At 36.0% G+C, this 25,692-nt stretch overlaps 5 protein-coding genes across 6 annotated transcripts; 4 read left to right on the plus strand and 1 right to left on the minus strand.

The window, feature by feature from the left end:
• Positions 1-1,213: 1,213 nt before the first annotated feature.
• On the plus strand, positions 1,214-3,327 carry LOC123213315 (probable amidase At4g34880). 2 transcript variants are annotated; one of them, XM_044632720.1, is made up of 5 exons: positions 1,214-1,861; positions 1,968-2,182; positions 2,266-2,493; positions 2,573-2,771; positions 2,864-3,327. In XM_044632720.1, exons 1-5 carry the CDS (start codon positions 1,334-1,336, stop codon positions 3,218-3,220), a joined length of 1,527 nt encoding a protein of 508 aa, XP_044488655.1. In that variant the 5' UTR covers positions 1,214-1,333; the 3' UTR covers positions 3,221-3,327. The 2 variants fall into 2 exon arrangements, with proteins under 2 accessions (XP_044488655.1, XP_044488654.1); XM_044632719.1 differs by having other exon boundaries at positions 1,218-1,861; positions 2,254-2,493.
• A 3,478-nt stretch (positions 3,328-6,805) lies between these two features.
• Positions 6,806-8,985, plus strand: LOC123213266 (probable amidase At4g34880). The gene is made up of 5 exons (XM_044632662.1): positions 6,806-7,390; positions 7,537-7,751; positions 7,846-8,085; positions 8,173-8,371; positions 8,463-8,985. Exons 1-5 carry the CDS (start codon positions 6,863-6,865, stop codon positions 8,826-8,828), a joined length of 1,548 nt encoding a protein of 515 aa, XP_044488597.1. The 5' UTR covers positions 6,806-6,862; the 3' UTR covers positions 8,829-8,985.
• Positions 8,986-10,528: 1,543 nt separating this feature from the next.
• Positions 10,529-12,798, plus strand: LOC123214935 (probable amidase At4g34880). Its single transcript, XM_044634963.1, is given in 7 exon segments — positions 10,529-10,743; positions 10,746-11,077; positions 11,160-11,374; positions 11,548-11,573; positions 11,576-11,783; positions 11,888-12,086; positions 12,190-12,798. Coding segments are annotated over 7 exon segments (1,539 nt in total). The 5' UTR covers positions 10,529-10,541; the 3' UTR covers positions 12,547-12,798.
• Positions 12,799-14,010: 1,212 nt separating this feature from the next.
• On the minus strand, positions 14,011-18,332 carry LOC123213869 (translocase of chloroplast 120, chloroplastic-like). Its single transcript, XM_044633490.1, has 2 exons — positions 18,181-18,332; positions 14,011-17,827 (listed from the first exon to the last, which is right to left on the minus strand). Exon 2 carries the CDS (start codon positions 17,801-17,803, stop codon positions 14,213-14,215), a length of 3,591 nt encoding a protein of 1,196 aa, XP_044489425.1. The 5' UTR covers positions 17,804-17,827; positions 18,181-18,332; the 3' UTR covers positions 14,011-14,212.
• Positions 18,333-23,389: 5,057 nt separating this feature from the next.
• Positions 23,390-24,773, plus strand: LOC123215014 (PI-PLC X-box domain-containing protein DDB_G0293730). Its single transcript, XM_044635047.1, has one exon. The coding sequence runs from the start codon at positions 23,632-23,634 to the stop codon at positions 24,586-24,588; it is 957 nt and encodes a 318-aa protein (XP_044490982.1). The 5' UTR covers positions 23,390-23,631; the 3' UTR covers positions 24,589-24,773.
• The last annotated feature ends 919 nt before the right edge of the window (positions 24,774-25,692 follow it).

Consider the following 25,692-nt stretch of genomic DNA (forward strand, 5'->3'; position numbering starts at 1 on the left):
ACAGAAGTTTAGACATAGATGAGAGTTTAGATTTTTCATCTCTCATGAATATGAGTTTGAGATTAAGCTAAAAATTAGATAAGAAATATCCTTTTAAAAAATTAGAGGATGAAAGTTTGAAATATCACCGGGAGGCAAATTAATTTGGCCTTTCCACTATTTATACATTATTTGTACACTACACATCACGATGACCCAGGTCTTCTGGAGGACAATAGGTCCAATCAATTGAAAGAACCACTGTTAAAATTGCCCAACTTTCATGAGAAGGCTTGAGAAATCAGAGGGAGCAAACTGGTCGCTGGTGTAGATATTTTTTATGTGGCCAAAAAGACTTGGTCCCACCGGAGGGTTCGTGCAATCCCTGTTTATACTTGACGACTTTAAAAAAATTAAAAATTAAAATATGAATCCAATTTTATTAAAATTAAAAATAAAATTATTATTTAAAAAAATTTAAAAAACTCAAGTTTATCCTAAATTTGAAAATTAGTCATTTTCCCGTATAGTTTTTTCACTATTTCTTCGATAACTCATTCATTCGCAATCATTGATCGACTTTTCTTTCTTCTTCTTTGTCAGTAACTTATTTCCTACTATCCCTTTTGTCTTCGTCGAAGACAAAGAGCTTTGTCTCCGTTAATAACTCATTCTTGAAGAATCAATAAAGACACTCATCTTCATCAATTCTAAATGAATAGATACGTTTTTATCTATTTAAACAAATCAACATGTCTTTGTTATTGTCAAATTAAGTCAGAGAGATGCCAATAGTGATAATGACGGTTTAGAGTGAAAAAAGGTGATCGTCGATGGTTGAAGGGATAAAGAATAAAACTTAGGTTTTGAGGAGAAAATATAATTTTTTAAAATAAAAAAACTTTAAATAAAAATGAAATTATTAGTTTTTAAAACTTAGAGAAAAAATAAAATAAAATATATATTTTTTAATATTATTATTAAAATGATGATTTTTTTAACCATAATTAAAAATCTTAATATAAATTGGTTTACAGGTGGGATTTCAAATATTTAAAAGTTGATGGGTGTGAAGTGAAATCACACTATGTCTAGGGTGGGACAAAGTGTTTGGCCTTCTTATGTCCTAGGAATTTTTGGATATGCGAGCGTTAGGTCCCATCTGGATGTGACAGTACCTTTGGCTATAAAGACAATGGAGACAAATGACCAAATGGCCCCGCAAGACGTCGACGCCCACCGAGCTTATGGCAAAACCGCTGTGCGAGCTTCACGCGGTCGCCAATTATAAAATACCGGGCCACAACCATCTATCTACAGGAGGACAAACTGAGTTTGCTAAGAGAGCTAAATTATGGCGACCAATGCACCATATCTGAGCTTTTCTCTGGTATTTCTAGCACTATTATCATCTGGGTTACTCATCATTGTTAGTGATGCATTTTCAGTAGAAGAAGCAACCATTAAGGATCTCCAACTAGCTTTCAAACAAAACCAACTCACATCAAGGACATTAGTTGAGTTCTACCTTGGAGAAATCCATAAGCTCAACCAGAAACTTAGAGGGGTCATAGAGGTGAACCCAGATGCATTACGGTTGGCTGAAAAGGCTGATCAAGAACGTAAGTCTGGAGATGCAAGGTCAAAGCTTGGTTTGCATGGCATTCCCATTTTGCTCAAGGACAACATAGCAACCAAAGATAAGATGAACACCACAGCTGGCTCATTTGCTCTGCTTGGCTCAATCGTGCCACGAGAAGCATTTGTGGTCACCCAATTGATTAAATCTGGGGCTATTATTTTGGGAAAGGCGAGCATGAGTGAGTGGGCTGGTATTAGAGATGCTCCCACTGGCTGGTGCGCTAGAAGTGGTCAAGGAAAAGTGAGTGGAATTGAAGGACTCAAATTTCGCTTAGCATATTGTATTGTGTTCACTTCCAAATTTTATCTTATCATCTGTTAATAAAATTGATTAAATCTGTATGCAGAATCCTTATCTTCTGTCGGCAGAACCTTGTGGGTCAAGTAGTGGATCAGCGATATCAGTGGCATCGAATATGGCAGCAGTGTCACTAGGGACTGAGACTGATGGCTCGATCTTATGTCCATCTGCCGCCAACTCAGTTGTAGGAATCAAACCCACCATTGGTCTCACTAGCCGAGATGGAGTCGTCCCTCTCTCCCCAAGACAAGACACTGTTGGGTAAGTCACATCGAAATCAATGAAATTTATCCTAGAAAAAGCTAGATTCAAGCCATTTTGGCTTCAAGCAGGCCTATTTGCAGGACTGTAGCGGATGCTGTATATGTTCTTGATGCCATTGTAGGCTTTGATCATAATGACAAAGCGACCAGAGAAGCATCAAAGCACATCCCCCGCGGTGGCTACAAACAATTTCTTAAACCTGATGGACTGAAAAGGAAGAGACTGGGGATTGTGAGACATACATTTTCTAGCACTGCAAAAGCGTCTGAAGTTATTGAAGCTTTTGAGCGCCACATTCAGACGCTAAGGTACCAAAACAACCAGTTTCAATAATTAGTCTTAAACTATTGTTCACATAATTTGATTATATGTTGAATGGATGTTAAGAGAACAAGGTGCAATTGTGGTGGAGAACCTGGAAATAGCCAACATTGATCAGATATTAGATCCAAATGAAAGTGGTGAAAATTATGCAATGTTAACTGAGTTCAAGATGGCCTTGAATACATACCTCAAGGGATTAAAAGTTTCCCCAGTTCGGTCTCTGAAAGATGTTATAGCATTCAACAAGAAATTCTCAAAATTGGTAACATAGTGATCATAGATTCCCTCTGTTTATACATTTTTCTAGATTTACTCCTACGAATTTCTGATGAGAAGCTGGTAATGGCTATGCAGGAAAACATCACGGAATATGGGCAAGGTTTTCTTGAAGCAGCACAGGCCACAAATGGAACTGACTATAAATTGAAGGCAGCATTGTCAAACTTGAAAAAGCTTTCCAGAGATGGTCTTGAGAAGTTGATGAAAGAGGAGAAGCTAGATGCAGTGATAACTCCTGACGTTTATATTGCTACTGTTCTGGCGATCGGTGGATTCCCAGGAATCACTGTCCCAGCTGGATATAGTAATGATGGCTATCCTTTTGGGATTTACTTTGGGGGATTGAAGGGCTCAGAGCCATCACTTATAGAGATCGCATATGGCTTTGAGCAGGCTACCAAGATTAGGAAGCCTCCTTCATTCAAGCCATGAACTTTTACTAGACATGAAAACATACCCTTCTGCTTCTGTGAGGCAGTAATCTGTTTTGTGCTTTGTTTTCAGTCAATTTCATCAAATAAATTCAACTCGTTTGAATATATGGTAGGATGATAGAAAAGTCATTCTTTAAGAAATTGTGACATCAACAAATATCACCGCTGGTTGGCCTGGAAGAAGTGTCAAAGCAAAGGCCAGTTCAGGGTCGATCAATTTTTAAGAAATAATGTTAAACTCCAAATGATTATATTTAAATCAGAGAGAAAGGTAATTTATAAGAAAAACAACCAAATTTTTTCAAGAGTAACATTCTGATACAATCATAATATGCTTCGGTTTCTGAAAGGACTTAAAATTACATCAAACCTTTGGTGGGAACAAGGCTTTTGGTCTAAAAAAATTTACGATTTTCGACAATAACAAATTCATCAACATAATTTATAAGAATTAAGATCGAAATCTACAGTGATAATTAAAGCAATATTAAATTAAAAATCTTAAAATATAAACGAAGTAAAAAATAAAAAAGAATTTATTATTTTTATAATTAATAAAATTATATATTTTTATTTTGAATATATAAATAAGTGTTATTTTATTGATTTCTTTTTTTCTAAAGAAATTGCTTGTTGGGTTCATATTTTGGGTTGGGAATAATCTTTGAGGTGACAGTGGACTTGATTGTATCTTAGAATTAAAATGGATTACATGAAATGAAAGATATAAATAAATAAATAAATATATATATATATATATATTTGTACATATAGTATAATTTTATTAAAAATCGAATTTGATTGACAAATTTTGTGTGCAAAATTCTTATAATCTGTTGACATTATGGGTCAAGTACTAGATTAAGGTTGGATTCGATTTGAGCTGACTTGATCTTGAAATTTATCTCAACTCAATTCAATTCGATTCAAATTTATTTAATTTAAATTCAATTTAAAAGATTTAGCTCGTTTTTTAGATCGATGCAAACTTGATTTAAAAGGTGTTTGTCTCGGTTTGACTCAAGTTTGGTTCAAACACATAGCTCAAATCAGTAATTCAAATTTATAACTTAATTCGTTTTGAATTCATAGTTTAGATTAACTCAAATTCATAGTTGACTATTGTATATTTTTTGTGGCTGCAATTTTTCGTATCAATATTTTGACACTAGAAGGAAGTACTTTGCAAGCTCTTCCAAAATTTCCAGCAAAACTCATCTTTACTCTTTCAAAGGTGACATTCTTATTGTCTGTGCCACAAAAAATAACATCAGAAGTACCACCGCCAACTGGGTGGACTGAGAATGAGCATCCAGCTATATTGAAATGGCTACTTGTAGTAACTAAGGTGCTTATTTACTAATTCGAGTAGTCATAAATCTATAAACAATTAGAAACCCTAAACTTTAAATTCTAAAACCTACGAACAATCACTTTATAAGTTAGATGTAACCTTTGGCAAGTTGACTAGTAATGTGGAAATTTTGATCCAATATCTACTTGATGTCCTAGCAATTATCATTGGAACCTAGGCTCCTGTTTGATATGGAGAGAACTCATGTCAAATATGATATCCAGATAACTCAACCCTGCATACAAAAACTCCACTTACCCATGTTTAGATAACTCAACTTACTTTATTAGCGTGTATGTAACCCACGTTGTAATAGTATTAGAACTTACATAGTATAACAAATTCTCCCTATTCTACCTATGTTTGGGATGTCTACAAGATTAGACATGTTTCCCCTGGCTACTAGAACCGGTGAAGAGGGTTTTTTTTTTTTTTTAAATATGAATTATATAGTAATTAATTAATGCCAAAAAGTGATGAGAATAAAGATTTGCTCAAAGTTACATTAAATGATATACTTTGATATGGATGATTCCAAAAACGTGATTTTTATATAGGTATTTACTTGGGCCAAAAGACTTGTTTCTACCCAAGGTTTAGTTTATTATCAAACTTTCATCTATCAAATTTTGAAAATCTAAATACTCACATGTTAATTATTAAAATTAATAAAATTTGTTAGTTTTAAATATATGAATATCATTTAACCTGTAATATTAAAAGAAAATTTATTTTATTTTTTCACTTGAATTTTTAAAACTAACAATTTTTCCTTATCTAAATTTAGAAAAATTATATTTTCTCTTCCAAGGTTTTATTTTTTTTCCTTTCTTCCTCAGCAACCTTCCTCGTATTCAGCCAATTTCTTTTTTTCGCCCATCTTCTTCTTCGACACTCTCTCCCTCTCTTGGTGCTCTCCCTAGAAAATGGTGACCGAAGTCAAAGATGAATCAAAGCATAGGTTGACAAATTGACAAAGTGTGTGGCCCATGCTTCGATTCATCTTCAGCTTCAGCCACCATTCTTTAGGAAGAGCACCAAGAGAGGGAGAGAGTGTCAAAGAAGAAGATAGGTGGGAAGACAAAGTCAGCTAGAGATGGAAAAGGTTGTTAGAGAAGGAAGTGAAAAAAATAAAATTCAAAGGGGAAAAAGGTAACTTTTTAAAACTTTGGTTGAAAAAATTATTAGTTTTTAAAACTAAGGTAGAAAAATAAGATAAAATTTTATTTTTTTAATATTGTTGGTTAAATGACAATTATACCATTAAAACAAACAGATTTTGTCAACTTTAATAGTTAGGTATTTGAATTTTCAAAATTTAACGGATGAAAGTATAAAAATAATTTAAATCTTGTGCAGGAATAAGTCTTTTGGTATTTATATTATAATGATTTGAGACTAATTTTTTTAATAAAAAATTATACGTACTCACTTTAAATATATAAATAGGTACATATTTAATGTATATTATTATGTAATTAAAAAATTTTAAATTAAAAATAAAATAATATCTAATTATATGATGATGTTGTATAAATATATATTTATTTATATATTTAAAATAAATATATGTAATATTACTTTTTTTTGTTAATAATAATGCACTCTGCACATGATTGTTCTAAAAGATATAGCACAATACATAAACAATTACCAGGGATGGTGAAAGTTTTAAATACAACATATTTTATTAATAGTTTGAATTTTGAAAATAGTGTGAATATTTTGTTATTTAAATTAATAAAATATTCTTAATTGAAAGATTGAGACTCCTCAAAGAAGGTATGATCTTAAAAAAATAATTTAAAGTATTTACACCCTTGAGGAACAAAGTCTTCTGAAATCTTTTGATGCGGATCTTGACAATAGATCCAATCAAATGAAAGAACCATTGTTAAAATTGTCAAAACTTTCAACAGAAGGCTTGAGAAATTGGAGAGAACAAGCTAGTGACTGCTGGTGTAGATATTTCTTGTCCCCTGGATTCTATGGATTTCCAAGCATTAGAGCCCCATCTGGATATGACCGTGGAGCCCTGCCTTTTGGCATTACATGCATTGCCACTGGTAACCAATTGTAATGTTTTGCCTTTTTCCTTTCGTCGTGTAAAACGTTGGCTTTAAAGACAATGGGGGCAAACGACAGAATTGTCCTGCAAGATGTCGACGCCAACCGAGCATGTGGCAAGACCACCGTGCGAGCTTCATGCTGTTGCCCATTATAAAATACAGGGCCACAACCATTATCTGCAGGAGGACAAACTGAGTTTGCTAAGAGAGCTAAATTATGGCGACCAATGCACCATATCTGAGCTTTTCTCTGGTATTTCTAGCACTATTATCATCTGGGTTACTCATCATTGTTAGTGATGCATTTTCAATAGAAGAAGCAACCATTAAGGATCTTCAACTAGCTTTCAAACAAAACCAACTCACATCAAGTACATTAGTTGAGTTCTACCTTGGAGAAATCCATAAGCTCAACCAGAAACTTAGAGGGGTCATAGAGGTGAACCCAGATGCATTACGGTTGGCTGAAAAGGCTGATCAAGAACGTAAGTCTGGAGCTGCAAGGTCAAAGATTGGTTTGCATGGCATTCCCATTTTGCTCAAGGACAACATAGCAACCAAAGATAAGATGAACACCACAGCTGGCTCATTTGCTCTGCTTGGCTCACTCGTGCCACGAGACGCATTTGTGGCCACCAAATTGATTAAAGCTGGGGCTATTATTTTGGGAAAGGCTAGCATGAGTGAGTGGGCTGGTATTAGAGATACTCCCCAAGGCTGGTGCGCTAGAAGTGGCCAAGGAAAAGTGAGTGAACTGGAGAACCTCAAATTTTACTTAGCATATGTTATTGTTTTCACTTCCAAATTTTATCTTATCTTCTGACTCTTGTTAACAAAATTGATAAAATCTGTACGCAGACTTTTTATAAAATTAATAAAATCTGCATGCAGAATCCTTATCTTCTGTCGGCAGAACCTTGTGGGTCAAGTAGTGGATCAGCAATACCAGTGGCATCAAACATGGCAGCAGTGTCACTAGGGACCGAGACTGGTTTCTCGATCTTATGCCCATCTGCCGCCAACTCAGTTGTAGGAATCAAACCCACCATTGGTCTCACTAGCCGAGATGGAGTCGTCCCCCTCTCCCCAAGACAAGACACTGTTGGGTAAGTCACGTTGAAATCAATGAAATTTATCAATTGAAATCAATGAAATTTATCCTAGAACAAGCTAGATTCAAGCCATTTTGGCTTCAAGCAGGCCTATTTGCAGGACTGTAGCGGATGCTGTATATGTTCTTGATGCCATTGTAGGCTTTGATCATAATGACAAAGCGACCAGAGAAGCATCAAGGTACATCCCTCGCGGTGGCTACAAACAATTTCTTAAACCTGATGGACTGAAAGGGAAGAGATTGGGGATAGTGAGGCATACATTTTCTAGCACTGCAAACTCGTCTCAAGTTATTGAAGCTTTTGAGCGCCATATTCAGACTCTAAGGTAGCAACACAACTACTGTTTGTTACAAGCTGAGTAGTCTTAAACTGATTTTTACATAATTTGATTATTTGTTGAATGGATGTTAAGAGAACAAGGTGCAGTTTTGGTGGACAACCTGGAAATAGCCAACATTGATGAGATATTAGATCCAAGTAGAAGTGGTGCAAAATATGCAATCTTAGCCGAGTTCAAGATGGCCTTGAATACATACCTCAAGGGATTAAAAGCTTCCCCAGTTCGGTCCTTGAAAGAAGTTATAGCATTCAACAAGAAATTCTCAAAATTGGTAACATAGTGATCATAGATTCCCTCTGTTAATACATTTTTCTAGACTGAATCTATGAATTTCTGACGAGAAGCTAGTAATGGCTATGCAGGAAAACACCAAGGAATATGGGCAAAGTCTTCTTGAAGCAGCACAGGCCACAAATGGAGCTGACGATAAATTGAAAGCTGCATTGTTAAACTTGAAAAAGCTTTCCAGAGATGGTTTTGAGAAGTTGATGAAAGAGGAGAAGCTAGATGCAGTGATTACACCTGATGTTTATATTGCAAGAATTCTGGCAATCGGTGGATTCCCAGGCATCACTGTCCCAGCTGGATATGGTAATAATGGCTTTCCTTTTGGGATTTACTTTGGGGGATTGAAGGGCTCAGAGCCAACGCTTATAGAGATTGCTTATGGCTTTGAGCAGGCTACCAAGATTAGGAAGCCTCCTTCGTTCAAAAATGATTCTGTGTAACTTGGACCTGTAGGATCCAATCCAATGGAATAAATTTTATTAGGTATTTTATCAGGTAAATGCACTTGGGTCCTTCAGGTCTAGGCTAAAGTATTTGGTCCAATAAAATCAGAAAGTAATGGTTAGATTCTTATCAATATACAGCTTTTGAGCACCATATCCAGACATTAAGGTGGCAACACAAACAGCTTTAACCAATTATTATTTGTCACAATCTGAGTAGCCTCAGACAAATAAGCATAACTCTATATGTCATGATTTTACTGCAAGTGAAGACGCAAGGGTTCGGAGGTGGTTGACCATCTAAACATAACCAACATAGATAGTATCACTGATACCATTGCGAGTAGGGATGACAACAGGGAGAGATGGAGAGCAAGGGATATCAATCTCGGTCCCTATTATGGAGATAAAAATGATTTCATATCTCTTCCCTATGAAGAAAAATCCCCTCTCCATATCCGCAAAGAAAAATTTTCTCTTTATACTCTCTAAACACAATATAAATATATTAAATAATAAAATTAAAATCAACCCACTATTTCAAATGTCATAAATATAATATATTAACTACTTTAATATGTACAACAAAAATCTAAATAAATTTCAAAAACATAAATAATCTAAAACTATAAAGATATAGTAGTATTTTAAGTAAATATACTAATATAAAGGGATGGGGATGCGGGCGGCGAGCGGACGAGATTGGGCGGAGAAGAGATATATGTATTCCGGTCTATGATTGCAGAAATTTTTTTTAATTTCGTCTCTGTTCTCTTCTTTGTTTCTATCAAAAAATCCCCTATCTGTTAGGGTCAGACCCCTAAAGTTTAGCCAAAATTGTCATCTCTAACTGCGAGTGCTCAAACGTTAGCATTGGCAGTCGAGTTCAAACTGGCCGTGAAATGCATACCTCAAAGGGACTTGTGGCTTCTCCAGTGCGATCCTCAGCAGATATTATAAAATTCAACCAGAATTTCTCAAAGGTAACTGCATGAGCATATATTTCTTGATTGTTCTAGATATACTCTACAAATGATGTTTTCCAGCTGGATATGATAGCAAGGGTAGGCTTTTTGGCGTTTTCTTTGGGGGATCAAAGGCCTCAGAGCCAAAGCGTAATTAGATTGCAGGCCACCAAGATTAAGAAGCTTCTTTCATTCAAGCCTTGATGAATCTTTATAAGATTATATCTAATTAAGGACGGAATTATGTTCAAAACTCCAGCAAATTAGCATAATGCTTTTACATTTGGCTGCATGCTGAGCCTCTGCGGTTTGCATGCCATATGGTAAGAATGAATGCATAAATAATAATACATTGACTCAAAAGAATCTGCTGGAACTAGAAAACCCCATTTTAACAAAATTACTGGAAATGGACAGCAAAAGCCTTGAAGTGGTCATACAACTTATGCATCCAAACTCCAAAGCATCTATTAAGAATATTCCATTAAGAAACGCACTCTAGTTTTTGCTTTTTCACGTCAACCTTATAATTTGATAATGACAGAGTACTTTATATCTCAATTAATATAGTTTGCTGTGAATATCTACTTGAGAAAATAAAATTTATCTCAACAAGTTGCCACAAATTTACTAGTCTGCAGATGTACCATCCCCATTTATTACACTTAAGACTGTATCTCAATCACTATATATAGCCCGAGCATCACTTTTCTAATCGAATCTATTTTCTCTTTACAACTTGACAATGACTACAAATAACTCATTGAACTTTTCTATCTTCTTGTCATTTGTTCTGATTCTTCTTGCAATATCAACTGACAACATCTCCAGTAATGCATTCTCAATAAGAGAAGCAACCATAAGCAATCTGCAGCTTGCTTTCAACCAACACCAACTCACATCTAGGGAACTAGTTGAATTTTACCTTGGAGAAATCAGTAGACTCAACCTGTCCTCCACGGGGTCATAGAGGTGAATCCAGATGCGTTACGTCAAGCTGATAAGGCAGACTGTGAACGTATGGTTAAGGCACCAGGTTCACTGCATTTGCATGGCATTCCTATTCTTCTGAAGGATAACATTGCAACCAAGGACAGGCTGAACAACACAGCCGGTTCGTTTGCATCGCTTGGCTTCATTGTGCCACGCGATGCCGGTGTGGTAATGAAGTTGAGGAAAAATGGAGCCATTATCTTTGGAAAGGCTAGCTTGACTGAATGGGCTGCCTTTAGATCATTACGTTTACCTAATGGTTTCAGTGCTAGAGGTGGCCAAGGAAAGGTGAGCTGAAATTAGGCCCTTGACAATTATTTGTTTCCGTTATCACAGCTACAGCTTAAAACATATGTGATATTTTGTGCAGAATCCTTATGTTCTTTCTGCAGATCCTTGTGGTTCAAGTAGTGGATCAGCAATCTCAGTAGCTGCGAATATGGTAGCAGTGTCACTAGGGACTGAGACTGACGGCTCAATGTTGTGCCCATCTAGTTCTAACTCAGTTATGGGAATCAAACCAACTATTGGCATCACTAGCCGATCTGGGGTCATTCCTTTATCTCCTAGACAAGACACTGTTGGGTGGGTCATCTTAACTTCTATATTTACGATATGATCTTTAATGTCACATTGCTTTTAGAAGGATTACCTGTCACTAATTACCTAAAATCTAGTTTTCTCTGCAATAATTTGTTTCAGAGGATTGTGTATTGCAATTAATGGATGAAACGTTAACAAAAGGACTGCTGTCCCAGGCCTGTTTGCAGGACAGTCGCTGATGCTCTGTTCTTGATGCCATTGCAGGCTTTGTTTGCAATGATCCAGCAACCAGAGAAGCAACAAAGTACATTCCATATGGTGGTTATAAACAATTCCTTAAGCTTTATGGGCTCCAATGGAAGAGATTGGGAATAGTGAGAAACCCTTTCTTCAACTTTGACAAAGGATCTCCCTTGACTCAAGTTTTTGAGCACCATTTGCAGACACTAAGGTACTGTATAACATATTTTTTTAATGCCAATTTCAACCAACATGCTCGGGCTTAATAACCTCTTATCTTAATCAATTATGCAATACATTTTTTTTCCTATCTAGACAAGGAGGTGCAGTTTTAGTAGATCATCTGGAAATAGCCAACATTGAGGTTATATTAAATTGTACTGTAAGTGGTGAAGCAGTGGCATTGCTGGCTGAGTTCAAACTGGCCCTCAATGCATACCTCACGGAGCTAGTGGCTTCCCCAGTGAGAACTTTGGCAGAAGTTATAGCCTTCAATGAGAAATTCTCTGGTTTGGTAAGTATATGTTTTGCTAAAGCTTAATCAAAGTCTTCATTCCAAAATAGCTTGGGATTGATTACTGTAGTTTGAATACTCATTTTCTAGAATGATCATACAGGAAAAAATCGACGAATTCGGCCAAGATATCTTCCTGTTAGCTGAAGCCACAAATGGAATTGGCAATACAGAGAAGGTAGCTTTGCTGAATCTAGCAAAACTTTCAAGTGATGGATTTGAGAAGTTGATGATAGAAAACAAACTGGATGCTTTGGTGGCTCTGGGTTCAACTATGGCTCCTGTTCTTGCAATTGGTGGATTCCCAGGCATTAGTGTCCCCGCTGGATTTGATGGTGAAGGCGTTCCCATTGGCATTTGTTTTGGTGGACTGAAGGGTACAGAGCCAAAGCTCATTGAGATTGCATATGGCTTTGAACAAGCTACTAAGATTAGGAGGCCGCCTTCGTTCAAGCCCTGAAGCTTCAATTAAAAGCCATATCCTATTGATGGTTTTCTAATAGAACAATTTATGATTGCCATTTACTTGAATCGGTCATAAGTCAATTAGTAATTGTGATTGTTATGGAACCCATAAATTAAATAACAAATGAAATATCAAATAGGTAACATAAAAACATAAGATTTTACGTCAAAAACTTAAATCAGAGAAAACTATGTAAACTAATTGAAAAAAAGTTTCAAATGGGGAGATTATAAAGTGAATAAGACATCCGTTCTCTCTCTATTTATGCTCTAAATTTTGGCTCACAACTTTTATGGCATACTTTTAGCACTCTCACAATTTAATACAAATTTTATATACAAACCCTAATCATATATACTGTACACATATCATGCGCCTCCTACTTGACTACCGTCCCGTAATCGCATCTGTGGGGTTTCGATACCCCTGTTCTAATGAATATTGGTAGTTGAAGTAGTATTATTGGCAGTGGAAGCAACATAAAACAATAAAATTTGACCGCAAAACCTAATACCAAGATCTACTAGTGTTATAATATAAAAGGGTTTCAGAAGCAAACCTGCATTTGGAGGCTCTTTCATAAGGGATTTGCTTTAAATTCTTTCACAGTTCTTTACAAATTACTGGAGACTCTACTTGTTTACATAGAGATAATCACGAGATACAATATTACGTGAAAACATATTCGAAGCTCTTACAATTGATAGACTGTATGGTATAGTTGAGTCAATATGTAATTGGAATTTGAAAGATACGTCTATCCTTTCTTTTCTTTTTGCAGTGGTCAGCTAGGATTTAACAATCATATGGTTTATGAAAATGTCTCATCTTACGTGAGACAGTTCACAACCCTTTATATAGTCTATATTTCATTTAGAGTATTTACACTTTTAACCCAAAACTTTAATATATATTTTGATTGACTTTCTAAATGTTCATGATATTTATGCTTAAATATAAAAGCACATTTACAAAGATTTAAGACCCAAGATGACTCACTCTTTGTATATTAAAGTCTAATCAAACTTTCAATAATTACATTCCATACCCTAAACTTAAGATTACTGTCATTTAGCCTCTAATATATTAATCTTAGATTCAACAATGAATAATACATCCATCGTGACAATACTTTGCCTGGGTCTAATAACATTCGTGATAATATTATTTTAACTTTGCCTGATAATAAGAAAGAGTAAGAACAGAACTTATTCAATTACAGGCATATATTTTACATTCAATGCATGAATTTGGGAAAGGAACAACAAATTAAATCAAACAGGATTTATGTTAGTCTAGAACTACAGGGCAACAGAAATTGGGAAGGGAAATGAAACAACGGATGAGATAAAAGATGGCAAGTGGCAACTAATTCTGAAATACAGATCAATGTGTACAAACAAATAAGAAACTCATTCTAGTCAGAAGCATAATTGAACAAAAGGCAATGCTCGGCCATTGGCTCAACAGGAACAAAAATCATCATATTCAACATCTAACAAAAACACTACAGTCTCAATAACCAGAAAGATTTAATATAAAAGAGAAAGAAAGAAGAAACCACATCTTACATGAACTCCCTCTTGATGATGACCACTGCTAGTTCAAATATATATTTTTTTGGTCCTACAACTGCAAGGCTACAGCAGAAAATGTAAACCTAATTTTCATCATTGTCCAAACTGACTTTGTTGATGATAACCAAACATTTTTTAAGTAGAGGAATGAGGCCAATTAATGCTAATTGAAGCTGTTCAGAACTATTAAAGCGAATACTGACTTGTCCTGCCCCTCTGTTATTCAGATTGGCTCGAGCAATCATATTTGTTGATCGTCCAATGGGTACCTGGGACTGTATGTTGCATCCAATGGCTAGGTCTCCATGCCAATCCATTACAGAGAGACCAAAAGTAGACAGTGAACGTCCAAGAGGATAGTCCTTATCTCTCAACTGAGCCTCCAAACTGCCTCCATAAGCAACATCACCGCGACTGGTCATTGCACCACCAGTCATAACCACCCTGAATTGTTTGTTCACAATCAATTTGTCTTCAACTTTCATGCCACCTGATAAGGAATCACCCATTTGGGTAATTGAGAGACCAGCTGTAGCCTTATTCCTCCTAAAGTTAGTAAATTTTGTCTCACCACGCAGTGTATAAGCCAAGTCCTTTCCAACAGTCTGCATATCAAAACCTAAAGATGTTACCTTCCCTTCACCATGCTTTAGAGAACTGGTCATTTCCATTTGCACATTGGCATCTCTCTTATCCTTTGTAAGCTGGCCAGAAAATGATACTGGAATTTTATTTTTAGCAACAAACAATCTTTCTACATTTATACCTTCATAACCAACATCATGATCCCAGCCATGAGTTTCTAATACAGGCCTCACAAGCCATTGGTTGGATGAATCAAGATAACGGTACCGGTGAGTAGGATTATCAGAGTCAAAAGAAGCAGGTAACGCTAAATCTGGCATAGGAACTGGCACAGATGCTGCACCACCACTTTCCTGCTCTGCGTTATCATTGTAGTCACTCGGCACATCTTGAGTTGCAGCTGCCATTTTTTTCATCATCTTCCGTCTCCGTTTTTCTTCTTTCAACTGTTTCTTCATAAATAATTTTTCCCTATACTCTAACTCATCAAAATATGCCTTCCTCTGAGATCTAGAAAGATTTCCCACCTGGGCCCTCGTCAAACGTTTAAATGGTGGCAATTCATCCAATTCTGATTCATCTTCAGATTCTGATGATTCATCCAAATCATCATCTAGACTGTCCTCATCACCAAACTGCTCCTCAGGCAGTTTGACTTGTGGTCTTGATTGGAGAAGGGATGAAAGAAGGAAAGGTAAAGGAGGAGCCCTAGATCGAGTTGTAAAAGGCTTCCCAGGTGGAGTATCTTGCAACTTTAAAAGGGCATTTGCTTCAGCCAGAATTTTGGATGCAAAAGAGAGCAATAATAGGTGAGGCTTCCAAACCTGACCATTTGGCAAGACTCTCTGCCCAGCTCTATTTGTTCGGCATGCAGAATGGTTCTCCACCAATGAAACAGGATTCATGAGCCGCATGTCCCCAGCTGCCTGCCGAATGGCTTGCTGGACAACAAGAGAACGTTGAGTGACAAACATGTCATAACTAGAGGCAGTACCATTCGGGCCATCAGGTGGAGCAGAAGCTGCATGAGTTAGAACCACAATTGCATTAAACCATATAGATGGTCCAAATATCTCAGTGATGGTGCGTAACAGAGGCATATCACCAAAATCCCTGCTTTGCATATCCAACCTATCAAGATATAGCACAATATCTGGGGGTGTTTTCTTGATAAAACACTTAACAGAGTGTAGGATCTTCTCATTTTGTCGTTGATCTGACCAGGAAGGTAGAAGGCCTGGAGTATCGATAACCCGTACCCTAATTCCCTGCACAGTACCCACAACATCCTGAACTTTCTTTGTACCTATCTGAAAAGCATCCGTATTGAACTTTACTTCATCGAATATTGAATTAATGGTAGCACTTTTACCGACTCCACTCTTTCCAAGTACCATAATAGTACAAGAGAAATCAAGTGGTTCCTGCCCAGCTGCCTCAAGCTGCTCTGCCATAGCACTTGCACGGTCAAAGCTGAAGGCACCAACACGACCGCCATTTCTCCCACGCAGCTGTTCGGCTAACCCCAGTCTGTACAACACCTGAGCCACGACAACATTGTGTGGAGTCTGCCCAAGCCTATGCGCAAGACGCAAGAACTTCACCCTGATCATCTGAAGTTTTTCACGAGTTTCATCATACTCCTCAGACTCCCCATTGCTAGGGTCTTCTATTTGCTGGGTTTGTGTATGGGATGCAGCTCCATTTACATTAGGCTGTTGCACAACTCGAGGTGCAGGTTCCAAAAGTGGGGCAGCACGTCCAAGGCCAGCAGGAGGTGCAAGGCGATTGGGAGGATTTGTTGAGCTTGATGTTGAAGAGGAAATCTCTGATGCAGGGCGTTTAGGAGGAGGATTTGTTGAACTTGAAGTTGAAGAAGAAATCTCAGATTCAGGCTGAAGATCACATTCTCTTATCACCTGACCACTTCTCTGATTCTCTTCCCTACCCTTTTCTGCTTTCTTTTCAGGCCTTTCAGCCACAACATGAACCTCCCTGACTATTTCACCTGCACTTTGAGGTTGAGAATCAGTGCTTGAATCAGTGGAACCCTCCTGAATATTCTCATTCACCTCATCTGTATTTTTCTGTAAAGAAGGTGAGCTTCCAATTTCAGGGGCCACTGTCCCTTCCACAACATCTTTAGGTGAGTCAGCTGAAGTGCCTTCCAGTTTGCAAGCCTCTTCCAGATGCTCTAAATCAATTTCAGCAGAAATATCTTCCATTTCCCCATTTACACCATTAGCTTGCACAGCGCCTACCCCAGATATAGCATCTCTCAATTCCTCAGTCTCATTTATCTGATGCTCCTCATTCAAACTAGTCAACTTATCATTCGGTTCTTCATTCCTATCATCCAGAAGCACCATATGAGAGCCAGGTGCTGAATCAATAGGTTCTGCAGACTTGTCATCTTGAGATTCAACAACAAATTTACCCTCCTTCACTTCTCCACTTTCACCATCTTCAGGCAGAATGTCCCCACTCAAATCAATTTCTCTATCTTTTCCAACCATGAGATTTCCATTTTCCAATTTTTCATGAACTGGAGATTCCTCAAAATTCACCTCCTTAGAATCCCCATTTTCAGGCCTATCAACCAAGACCTTGGAAACTACACTTTCAACTCTTGCACCAACCTCAGATACCTCTGCTCCCTCATCAATCTTAGCTGGAACATCTGCTCCAATCAATTCACCACTCATGGCTTTACCCACAGTCCCTCCCTCATCAATCTTATCAGGCACCACAACCCCATTAACAGGCTCCTCTCCTACCAAATCCTCCACTTCATCCTCACCCAAATCAACATTCCCAACCTCAGTGGGAACAGAAGTAGCCTCCTCAAAACTCTCCATTTCACCACCTACACTTGAATTTTCATCAGCCACTGGTAAACCTGAATCAACAACAACAAGATGATCATCTCCTGATGCATCTTCTGTTTCTTGATCAAGTGCACGGTCAACCGCCTCCTCAAAGACCTCCTCCTCTGCATCTTTTGACTCATCAGAGCCCACCTGAACCCTATCCTCTACTTTCTCATTCCCGACCCTAACTTTTATAGGCTTACCAACCCCATTTTCCATTTTCAATATTTTAGCTTCAAAACCCTAATTCGAAAAAAACCACAAAAAACCATTTAACCACAGATTAAAAACCCATCATAACCATCAAAAACCAATCACAAAATCACCCACCACACCAAAGCGTTATAACAATAATTCAACTTCGATTAAAAAATAATATGAATGTCAATTAAAAATACAGATCTTTACGTTTTCCCATAAGTGCTTGCATTAATCAACTAAAAAATAACAGATCTTTAGTGTGCGTTCACGTGTTTTCATTAAGGATTATGCAAGACTTATAATCAAGTCAGAAACCTTTCGAGCATTCAATAAAAAGTAAACATTTAAAAACCAAAATTAGAAATATAAGCCAACTAAAAAATTGAAGACTTTACCTGTATATGTGGCAGCTAGAAGTAGAATGATTTATAGAGAGATGAACAGGGGCAGTTGGTATCAGTATCAGAGTAAAGAATCGGCTTTTTGGTGTTTACTTTGATATGTAGTAACTTAGGCTTTAGTTGCTATGTTTAGAGGAGGGATACTTAGAAGATAAGAGTCTGATGGACGGTCCAGAGTGGTTGCTACATTTGATCGAACGGTGTAAGATGGTTTCATTGGTCTCAACGAGAAAGACGCCAAATCACGCTGACGTGGACATGAAGACTTGGAAAAAGGTCACCTGTCTTAAGGACATTTTATAGTGCGTGTTGAGGCGTCACATGATGGATCTTTCTGGAACAATATGGGCCATCGATTTTATATGATTGATTATTGATTGAGGAACAATTTTGATCCTCAAGAATATGTTTAGTGTCTTCTTCCTCTTAGTATTTATATGAATAATGGATAGAATTGATGGTCAATTTGACCTTCTCCCATTAGAATTTAGTGATTTTCTCCTTTCTAATACCACCTTTTTAATTAAAAAAATATCTTAAAACTTGTGTAGAACAATTAAAGTCAATTTTATATTTACTAAGTAAAATCTTTTAATATGAAATATATATATGTTCTTATGATTATTAAAAACGTTCTAAAAATATCAAAAAAATAGTTTAAAATGTGAAAAGAAATGTATATTTAATATATTTTTTTATGTTAAATAAATACATCAACCATCATATGGTAATGACATAAAAATTACCAATCAAAGGTAAAATTATTAGTGGGTTAATTTTCCATAGATTTCTTAATTAGGTAATATTTGTATAAATTAATTATTTTAATATGTAATTTAATGATAGAAATTGTCCTGATTAGTAAATTGGGTAGAGAGATTTTAATCGGGTTTAGCTTAATGAGCTTACTATCTCTAATCAATTTAAACCTTTTTTTAAGGTTAGGTGTATAAGAAATCAAAATATACCACATTCGATGTTAACTCAGGATTGATTGATACAAGCAATCTCAAGATGAATAATAATAAGGAGTCAACATAAATTCAAACATTCATGAGAACAAATGATAAAAATAATAATAAGTAATTTTTTTTTTATAATAAAGAACCTAGATGAGTCAAATCGCTATATTTGGTTGGAATCAACCATATTGAATAAGATAAATCTCAAGTTTAATAATTAACTCACAACCACTAAATCAATTAAATCAAGAGTTTGATCTTTGCTACACAGGAAATGTGGGGGGTAAAATTCATGCTATAGCTTCTCCCATTACTAATGCTTTTTATCAAGCCAAATAAATTCCTTCGTTCTGTAAGGAATTGGCTTGCATTAGATAGTTTACCATCAAAGGGATTTTCGAGTTCTATTTGAATACTTTATGCAACAACCCAGCCAGGCCTACAAGTGCAGTGTAAGATCTATGGTTGGATCATTGAGAAAGGCAATTTTGTGTTGAAAATTCCTAAAATGGCCCATTTGATCTGCCCAAAATCTGCCTTGTTGAATCTCTCTTCCATCTCATCTCTCAAGGCCAGTTCTGTCTGTCTCTTCGCTTGATTTATTAGCTCTAAAAGGCCTATGTTGCCCAAACAAAGTCATAGTTTTTCTCTTACCACAATATTCCCAAACAAAGTATTTGAGATCTGGAAAATGGGTCCACTTACATTTGATGTTACCTCTTTTTTGGTAATTAAAGATTATAAACAATTTAATGTATCAACATCATGTACTTCAATTGCGGAATTTGCGGTAGCTATGTAGCCGGATGTAAGGGCTTTAGTACATTGTCTTCTAGAAATTTGTACAGTTATAATGGTTTGTTTTGTGGTTATGCTGAATTGGGCCAAATGAAGCCCGCCAAGAAGCTGTTTGATATAATGGTTTGAGAGAGATGTGGCTTTAAGTGGAATACGATGATTTTAGGGAATGCAGGAAGTGGGGATGTTGGCGAGATCGTATGGATTTTTAAAGAGTTGATGAGTTTACGTATTGGATACAATGAGTTTAGTTTCGCTGGTGTTTTGACTGTCTGTAAAAACAGAGGAGTTGAATCTTAATGAATGGGTTCATGGGCAGTTTTTGGTTACTGTATTTTTGCCAAATTTGGTGATCTCCAACATGCGACGTGCGGAGAGATGAACAATGCCAGGAGGTTTTTTAGATGAAAGGCAAGTTAGAGATGTTTTTTGCTCGGACAAGTTGCTTCGGGGTTATGCGAAATGGGGGGTTATGGAGTCAGCTGGAGAGTTGTTTAATTTTCCTACTTGTTAGATTTCATTGGGCCTGGCCTGCTGCTCTGCCCGGTCTTTTTGTCATTATCAGGTTTTATCCTCTTGGTTATGATTATTAATTGTGAATGCACATGGTGGATCCCAGTTGCAGTAATGATAGAAGCCCCTTGATTAGAAAGCTTCATGATCACCATCAGGTGGCCGACCTTATTTCCTTGGCGTTTTGTGGGTAAATTCCATTGCCATGGAGGAAAGTCTTTTCATCCCTAACTCTTTTAAGCTGGGGCCCCTTTTCATCCATTAAGTTAGCTGATCTTTTGTAACCATCCGAATAATTGGCCTTCAGCCAGGATTGAGATAAATTTAAGATGAAATTTTGTCTTCACTTACAAGGGATAATAATATCTACCATCTTAAATTGGGCATCACAGGCAAAATTTAGCATTCGGAAAGGGTTTTGAGGGCCAGATTTTAGGGGGTTTTCTTGGATTATGTTCATAGTTAGATGTGTTTTTTTATTCAATCAGCTGGTTGTACCTACCCTGAATATGTGACACGCAACCCAGGAAGATTAATTAATTAGGGTTAAAAAAAACTTTAGTTCATGAGGGTTGGTGAAACATCCGATCCCCCTGTTCTTAAAAGTGACATGTCGATCCAAAGCTTATGAAATGTAACATTTATCTCCATAAATCTAACATATGGCATGCAAAAACTAACAGATCAAGAAGAGCAAAATTGGCAATTGATGTATAAACATCCTTGATTTTAACTAGTTCATGTCTTATCTTTTAAGATCCGAAATAATATTATTCGAAAGACCTTTTTCTGGTAACCAAACAATTCTATATAATTTTCAATTTCTTTTTTTTTTTCTTGATTTGGTAAAATTAAAAATTCAAATTTGGGATATTCAAATCTTTTGGCATGATTCTAATAATTTTAATTCCATAATTCTTAAAGTCAGGTAATAGTCACCAATCTATTGAGGACAACAATTTCACAGGGAAACAATGAAGGACCGGCTGGCCAAGAAGTATTGGATAAGCTTTCAGTTTAATTTCAATCCAACCACTTTAATCCAATAATCAACTCTGTCCATTTGGCTGTTTGATCAACTAACATGACGTGAAGAAAGGAACAACCCAACACACAGCACACGGTATCACACTTCATTCTCATATAAAAATTTAAATCCAATCTTCAAATAATAAACGAGTGATCAACATTTTTCCACACAAGTTTGCTCTAAAAACGAGTGATTGACAATTCCTCTAGAGAATTATTGTATGAGCATCTTATTGGCTCTCATTGCTCTATCAAAAAGCTATAAATTTCCTTTATGCAAACTAATTCTATTGTAGGATAAGGAGATAATGTCACATTTCCCCCTACCTCAAGAAGGGATACATCAACATGGATGAGAGGAACACCTTCTTTCAGCCGCTCCTTGCTTAGCACAGCCCCAATAAGTTGAGCCTTCAAACTTGTTTCAACGGGAGTTTCTGAGATAATTCATCCTATTGTCTTCCTTCATCTATGAACTAATTGAAGAGCCTCCTTAGAAAATGAGTCTTCTGACTCAATATAGCAATGAATGTTATCATCATTAGAACTCTAAAAAGATGTGAAAAAAATATATAAATAAAATGACTCAAATATATAAGTAAAACACACATCAAGCATTCAGTCACAAACTAAAAACATAACTCATAAGACAACATACTTCTAAATGGATCACATTAATCATCTATTAATGAACATTTTTTATTGTCAAAGAATCATTCTCTTTAAAACCAGTAATTACGATTGAAGTAAAATTATGCTTCTGTTCTATTGGAACTATTATAACATTCATCACATTATTAATTATTGTATTATATTAAAGATTATATAACCATACCTCCATACCTCTCTTTACTATAAATTAATACAGTGTAACGAGAATAAACAGAGATCATCTAAAAATAGCTACATACACTTAATCGCCTATTATTATTGTAATATCATTTGATTAAATCAATAACAACACGCAGGTTGTTAATTTTTTTAACCGATCCACGAAAAAATTGTGTGTCTTCAACTTACATTTTGTGTTTATTCATATTTTTTCAACCGAGTCTTCCTAATATGGTATATTTTTCATTGATACATACTTTTACACCGACAAAGAGGATGTGAATTACTTGTATTGGTTTCAAAGAAAGATTTGTTCTTGGCGAGAGGATATGTCAGAAGAGTAAGGTATTTATAGTTGTCTATGGACGTGTTAGTGGGAGATTTGTTGGAAGCCTGGATGTTAGATTTGTAGGGCGAATTTGCAAAATTCCGATAGATGGGTTTAATTGGCTTACCCATTTTGATAGTGGAGTGCTATTGTGTGGCTTGTGTTGTTGACGGCGATGTTTCGGGAAGTGGGGGTGGGGGCAACCATTGATGGGTTTCTTTTTCTGGTGGGTAAGCCATATGATAATATATTATTAGTTTATATAAATTATGTATAAAAAATAAATATATATAATATAAATCATTTTTAAAAGCATTAAATTTTTTTTATGGGTGTTGAGTGGCAATTGATCAAGTTTAATTGGTTAATATGGAATTTAATAAAGATAAAATCAAAAAAATACATTAATTAACTAATTAATCAAAATATTTTAGTGCCAAAAGTCAAACCATAGAAGTAATATGATACTTGGATGGAAAAATGTGAAGTGTTTTCATGACAAACCTTGATGGGAAAATGTTAACCACTCACTATAAAAAGACTTATCTTTATCAATTTAAACTCTGATCATATAACTTCGGTTACAACTCTCTCTCCATATATATAAAAATAAATTTTAAACAGTTGAATATGAAAAGTTACTAATATGATATAATTCCAGGCTGATGTAGACAGCCGTACAAGTGGACCAATGCATTAAAGAACTCTCCCCAACAATTCAAATAAGACGCCCCACCAAGCTTTAAGGCAAACCAAATGTCACATCTTTCTCCATTTACCAAATCGCCAACCCAAAGTTTTGGTTGAATTCTCCGAAATAAAAAAATAAAAATCAACTAATCAAACATTTATGATGCAATGCATTATTATTGAATCCTTTATATCAAATCTCTGCTCTTCACCTCTATTTCTTGTTTCGTTTCCAGGAAGAAAAAGGAGAAAGAAATAACAGAGAGGAAGAGGGATTGGAGGATTTTCGTCTTAATGGGTTCTTTGGTATCTAAGCAGGTGGCCCGGCGGAAAACAATCCGCACAGAGAAGAAAGCTTTAAGCGATCTTTGTAGAAGTTGCGGTGTTGAGTTTCCAGGGTGTGATTTTCACCCTCCGGATAGAAAGATTTGGATGGCGGGTCTGAATCCTGAAAAAGTTCATATTAACAAGATTGTGTGGCCTGGAACTCACGATTCAGCGACCAACAAGATTGGAGTTCCGTGCATATCTCGCCCTTTTGCTCAATGCCAGTCATTGTCGATCTATCATCAGCTTGTGAGGGGAGCCCGGGTTCTGGATATTCGGATTCAGGAGAATCGTCGGGTTTGTCATGGGATCTTGGCAACTTACAGCGTTGACGTTGTGCTCAAGGACATCAAGAAGTTTTTATCAGAGACCGAGTCAGAGATTATAATCCTGGAGATACGGACAGAATTCGGGCATAACGATCCTCCTGATTTTGATAAGTACTTGGTGGAGCAACTTGGAGATGTTTTAATTCACCAGGATGATCATGTTTTTGGTAAAACGATTGCAGAAGTGTTGCCAAAGAGAGTGATTTGTATATGGAAGCCGAGGCAATCACCTCAGCCGAATGCAGGAGGACCCTTGTGGGGTTCCAAGTGCTTGAAGGACAATTGGACTGACACTGACCTGCCGTCGACAAAATTTGAGAACAATTTGAAGCATTTGAGTGAGCAGCAACCAGTTTCATCAAGGAAAATCTTTTACAGGGTGGAGAACACTGTTACACCTCAGGCAGATAACCCAATAGTGTGTGTTAAGCCAGTAACAAGGAGGATTCATGGATATGCTAGGTTGTTTATAAATCAATGCTTCTCCAAGGGATGCGCCGATCGGTTGCAGATCTTCTCTACAGATTTCATTGATAAGGATTTTGTTGATGCTTGTGTTGGACTAACACATGCCAGGATTGAAGGGAAGGCCTAAGAAATTTATGGTTCTGTTCACTGTTTGTTTGCGTGTTGATATGTTTTTGAAAGATGTTGTAAAAAGGGTTTGTGTGTGATTATTTTGCGTTGCAGAAGCCTTAAGTTTCCATTTTTTATGGATTCATTTTTCCAAAATTTCCTCTTCCAAATTAGATTAATGGAAATTCTTGTTCTTCTCCTCAACTGCTGATGTTGATCTGCCAACTGCAAAATCTATTTACCCAGAAAGTCCTCAGGCAAAATACGATTAATCTTGAGCTTTTTTATGTGAAACTAGCCTTCATTGTCTTTAATTTATAGAACTAATTGAATTTTAGGGCTGAATCAGGTTAGATATTACTTACTTGATATTACCCTTTTCTTTGCAAAATTTATATCTCAAATCTTCCTCAAGTTGTTGGAATATTGAGGAGAATAATTCTGCAAAGGAAGTAGCTCAAACTGGGGATTCTGAAAGATTTAAAGTCGTGTTTGCTTTTATTGAAGAGGATGGACTAAGGAATGGGAACCTCATTCCTAATTCCTTGTTTGATCCATACAAGTAAGGTTAAAACGCGAATTTCATTTTAAAGGTGTAGTAGAATGGCGTCTGAATTTGGAAGTAAGCCCTTTTAAAATTCTAGATTCTCGTTTACTCATGTAGAAATTAATTTAAATTTTAATTAGTTTATAGTTTAATTACTATTTTCTAAAATTAATACTTTACTATATGTATCTAATTTGAATATATGAATAGGTATACACTTTATTTTTAATTTATTTATGAATTTAAAATTGGTATGTATAATATTATTTTTTCTGAAAATATTAACCGTTTAAAAATAATTACATTATTAAAATTCAAATTATAAAATATGAAACTGAACTGCTATCTTCCAGCATTGAACTTTCATGTGCTAGGTGAGAGTAAATAAAACTATGGATACATATTTTTTAGTACATAATTAATATATAAATGATGTGTTATCCTTTGATTGGATGATTTTGAATGATGAATAATATAATAATTAATTATATGATAATATATTATTTATATATCTAAATATGATAAGAATTAATTTGATAATTTTTCATTTTGACTCCAATCACCAGCAATTGAACT

The sequence above is a fragment of the Mangifera indica genome, chromosome 4 (assembly GCF_011075055.1).
Source record: "Mangifera indica cultivar Alphonso chromosome 4, CATAS_Mindica_2.1, whole genome shotgun sequence".
NCBI lineage: Eukaryota > Viridiplantae > Streptophyta > Magnoliopsida > Sapindales > Anacardiaceae > Mangifera > Mangifera indica.